This window comes from Zosterops lateralis (genome assembly GCF_965231275.1).
Source record: "Zosterops lateralis genome assembly, chromosome: 9".
NCBI classification, from domain to species: Eukaryota; Metazoa; Chordata; class Aves; order Passeriformes; family Zosteropidae; genus Zosterops; species Zosterops lateralis.
Window position 1 is genome coordinate 24,933,954 of NC_139769.1, and position 4,510 is coordinate 24,938,463.

The 4,510-nt window shown below is 44.5% G+C and overlaps 1 protein-coding gene across 1 annotated transcript; it reads right to left on the reverse strand.

The window, feature by feature from the left end:
• Positions 1 to 327: 327 nt before the first annotated feature.
• On the reverse strand, positions 328 to 4,141 carry PDC (phosducin; the record flags this gene model as incomplete). The annotated part of the gene is made up of 3 exons (XM_083867533.1): positions 328 to 852; positions 2,238 to 2,398; positions 4,081 to 4,141. The coding sequence occupies 3 exons, from the start codon at positions 4,139 to 4,141 to the stop codon at positions 328 to 330; spliced, it is 747 nt and encodes a 248-aa protein (XP_083723659.1).
• Between the last annotated feature and the right edge of the window lie 369 nt (positions 4,142 to 4,510).

Here is a 4,510-nt window from a genome sequence, read left to right on the forward strand (position 1 = left end):
GGACCAGTCCTGTCCCCACTGAGATGAGGGACTTGTGCTTTGTGGAGACAGGTATGGGCCCTCAATTTTTAATTTGTTTTTCCTATATTTCTTAAATACCACTGCTGTTCTTCCTGTTATTTGTGGCTGGCGTAGAAGTATGTACAGGACTGCCAGCTGTATATGCTGTAAGTAGAATTCATGTGCTAACAGTTAAACACTTTTTATATCTTTATTTGTTACAAGTAAGTCAGCAAAGACAGCCTTCTCTAAGTGGGATGGGTGTTACTGACATTGATGTACAGTTGACTGAAGAGGAAAGGGAGGCAGTGAGGACTCTGGCTCTAATTATTCAACATCTGGCTCATCCGTGCCATTCCCCAGCACCCGAAGCTCCCTCTCAGGTAGCAGCCCATACTCATTTAGGAAAGCCTCCACATCCACAGCAAAAAACTCCTCATTGAACTGTTCAGAGACGCTAATGAAATTGCTGAGGAGCTCCCCAGCCTTGTAGACCAGCAGGGAGGGGAGCACTTCGCTGGAGAAGCGCTCCCCGGCGCCCGTGCTGGAGGCCTTGATCTTGCAGAACTTGACGGTGGGGTACTCAGCCGCCAGGCAGGTCAGGCTGCTGTTGAGCGCCTCGCAGCCCTTGACGCCGTCCTCATAAATGTGCACGATGACCGTGGTGGTTTTGTGCTCCTTCTCCACGGCCTCCAGGAACTGTTCCCCGTTCTGCAGCTCGCACAGGAAGCCGAACTTGGGCCCAAAGCTGAGCCGCTGGTGCATGTCCTGCATGCAGCGCTTGCGGTACTGCTGTAGGCAGCTCTCGTCCTCCTGCGCCGCGTGGATCAGCTCGTACTCCTGCATGCTCATCTGTGGGTACACAGAGAGGGACGTCACTTGTCGCCCTGATCTTTTTCAGCCTTCTGATGTTTGCATTTTTGTAGTGGAGTTTCTCACAGATTTTCATGTAAACAAAAGCAGTGTTATTGTAAACTGTTCTTTTTGTTTATCATTCCTCTTCAGAGGAGGGACAATTGGTGGACTTCAAGTTTGATCAGTGTGGTTGGAGAGGTGTTAACCTCATCCTCCAATCTGTGGTCATTGTCCAAAATCTATATAAATCGAGGTAGAAAAATAAACTGCCCTCTTCTTGCCCTGACAACTGATGGTGTGCCATTTCGTGTCCTATAGTGACAGTCAGTGACTGGGAACCCCTTGGAGCTGGAATGGGAACTGACCCACCTGTTGTCTGGAGAGCCACCACTCCCTACAGTGACTCCAGGTCTTGTTGAGAGACAAGTGAAGATCCTATCTCAACACTTGCCTATCAGCATGATGGTACTGAAGGCAGTGGCCACATTTGGCGAAAATGTATGGATCTCTCAGAGTTGGTGGAAATTTTGCCAGTAGTGACAAATTAAACCTGCTTGATTCCTGTCTTACTGGGGGTATGGTTCCCCCCTGTTTCAGAATTAGTAAATGGCCATGAATGATGTTCAGGCTCAGAGCTCTATCCTGACTAATAGGTTTTTAAACCTGCTAAAAATTTTCTTCCATTGCATTAACCAAGGGTAGAGCATTGTGGCAGGGAAGGGAGGAAGAAAGGTCAAGCTGTGCTGTGATAGATGTGAAATACACTGCTTGTTGTACTGAAGTTACCCTTTGCTTGAGAGAGGACTGGATAAAGAGAATCACAGAGCCACTAATTAAGGTTGGAAAAGCCCTCTAAGATCATCAATTCAAATCATTAACTCAGCACTGCCAAATTTATCACTAACCTGTGTTGTTGAGCACCACATTCCTATTTTTTTGGATTCCTTCAAGAATGGTGATGCCATCAATACCTGGGCAGCTCCTTCTGATATTTGACCACCCTTATGGGGAAGAAATTTTCCTGACATCCAACCTAAGTCTCTACCCTGGAACAACTTCTGGCCATTCTCTCTCCTCCTGTCCCTGTTCCCTGGAGCAGAGCCTGACCCCCCTGGCTGTCCCCTCCTGTCAGGGAGTTGTGCAGAGCCACAAGGTCCCCCCTGAGCCTCCTTTTCTCCAGGCTGAGCCCCTTCCCCAGCTCCCTCAGCCTCTCCTGGTGCTCCAGCCCCTTCTCCAGCTGCATTGTTTTGCACATGTGTTCTGTCTGCATTGTGAGAGTTGAACTAAGTTACACAGAGATTGAGTGGGAAATTCAAGATTTTCTACCTTATAATGGGCATGTTTTGTATAGAGCCAAAGTTAATTCCTTTTGCTTCTCTTACCTTACGGCAGAATCTCTCTCTGGTGTCTTTATCATCTCTGCTGAAGGATCTGTGTGGTGAAGACATTTGTCTAAGCATTTCTTTCTTACTCAGAGGTAAGGAGTCTCCATCTTCACTCTCTAATTTGAACTTCCTCCAGTCATTGATCACACCTTTGGGCCCTAAGAGAGACAAAGTTGGGTGAGAAAGTGGCTGCAACAAGAGGTTTCCTGAGAAGTTTATATTCTTTGCTGGTTTGTCCTTCTGTGCCTCAGTATTTCTGTCCTTTCTCCTTCCAAAGCACTCTCCAGGAGTGCTGAGAACCAGAGCTTTTAGGTCAATGTGTCCCAAAAAGAAAGAAAGAGGGTTTTTCCTGCCTGGATCATTTTGGTGATCTGTTTCCCATCAGGATACTTTGGAAGGATTTTGGTGAACTACATGAGCAGTTAATATGGATGAGGACGTTGAAATGATAAAACTACCATGTTGGCCAAAGGTGGTGTTTTGTAGGCAAATATTTGATTTCTTTATAATCAGGGTATTTAAATATTTAATAAAATTTAAATAATAGGTGTGCAAAAAGACTTGGAGTAAAACTAAGAATGCAGAACATTTGAGATTATTTTTTAAAACCCCAAACAATACCTATTGCACTGGAAGAGTAACCCATAAAAAAATTATATTCTGATTGTAATGCAGATCTTGGTCTTTGGAGCTGCTTGATTAGAATACTTAAGTCTGGAAATTGGGAAAAAAAAATTCAAAATTGCAGTGCTGGTTTTCAAAATGAAAACATTTAATCTGCATCTTAGATTATAAAACAAAACCAAAGAATATTTCAGTGTTTTCAGAGGTGAGGTTTCCTAAGGAAAATTGAGAAAAGGCTGGGTAAGCAGCTCTCATTTTCACAAGGGAGATGTGATGGAAGTGAGATATGGTCTGTGTGTGTGTGTGTGTGTGTGTGTGTGTGTGTGTGTGTGTGTGTGTGTGTATATATATGTATTTTTCATAGGATAGTTAGGGTTGAAAGGGTCTTTAAAGCTCATCTCATACCCTGCCATGGGTAGGAACACCTTCCACTAGTTCTGTTGCTCAGAGCCCCATCCAACCTGTGTACATAAAATAATCTTGGCCAACAGCAGCAAGGCTGGTTGGCAAAGAACCCCAGAGTTATTACAAGAACTACATTCATTATAGCTCCAAGGAAAGGAAGCCCTTGGAGCAGAGGGAGGGAATGATTTGCATCCTGTTACCTGGCAGTGGGGTGGAGTAGCTGTAGAGCTGAACACAATGTCAGTACTTAGAAAAATCCTGGTGATTGAGCACTGGATTAAAAAGAATGATGGTTCTGAGCAAGGCCTCTTTTAAAACTTCTAAATGTTGCGCTGTGTTTGCCACAAGGGGCATTTTTAGCACCAAGTGTTCCTTCTATAAAAAGGAAAAAATTATTTTGCCTTCCGAGCGAAACATTATTACCTAATTCTAATGTGGGAGTGTGGGGTTTGTTGCTGTTTTGTTGTCTTCTCCTCCTCTGGAGAGCAAAGTGAAGCAATAAACCACAGGACTGAGGCAATAAACCAACAGAAGCCATGTCGGGCCATGGCTCTTGGTAGCTTTGTCAAGTGTCCCCTGTGTTTGCCCTTTGCTTCAGGTTTGAGGAGGAGCAGCACAACGTTTGGTGTTACCTGCCCTCCATGGGGGCTGTCACTTGCCCCAAAGTACCTTCTCATTGCCTTTGGAACCTGTGTTTTTGTGCAAGAGGTTTGGCCACTGGATCCACTGGAATTCTGGGCTTTCCCAGTGAACACCGACAGTTTAACTTATTTTTGGAAAAAAACCAAAAACAAACAGTTAGTTTCCTTGCCTGTGTGTGTTGCCTGTCCTTCAAAGTCCTCTTCCAAGCTGGTGTTGGCATTTTCTTCCATTTCAGTGGCTGGAGTAGGAGATGCTGCAAGTCCCAAAGGGAGAACAGGTAATAACAGGATAGCAAAAGGGGTAAGTTTGCAGCAGGTACAGCACAGTGTGTAATTTCCTGTAGCTGGTGAGTATCAGTAAAGATCAAAATACACATGGTAATTATGGAACTTGTCACTGACTCACAAAAAGCAATTGGGATATATGCCAGTCTCCTTAAAAATGTGTCGGGCCAGATTCTCAGGTGAGGGTTCCTTCATTATGCTGTTCCTTCCCAGTCACTGGAGATTATCTGGGACATGTTCATGGGAAATAGTGGGTGTAAAACTTCCTGCAGTGGAAATGTGTACTGAATATTTCATTACTTTTTTTTAATCCCT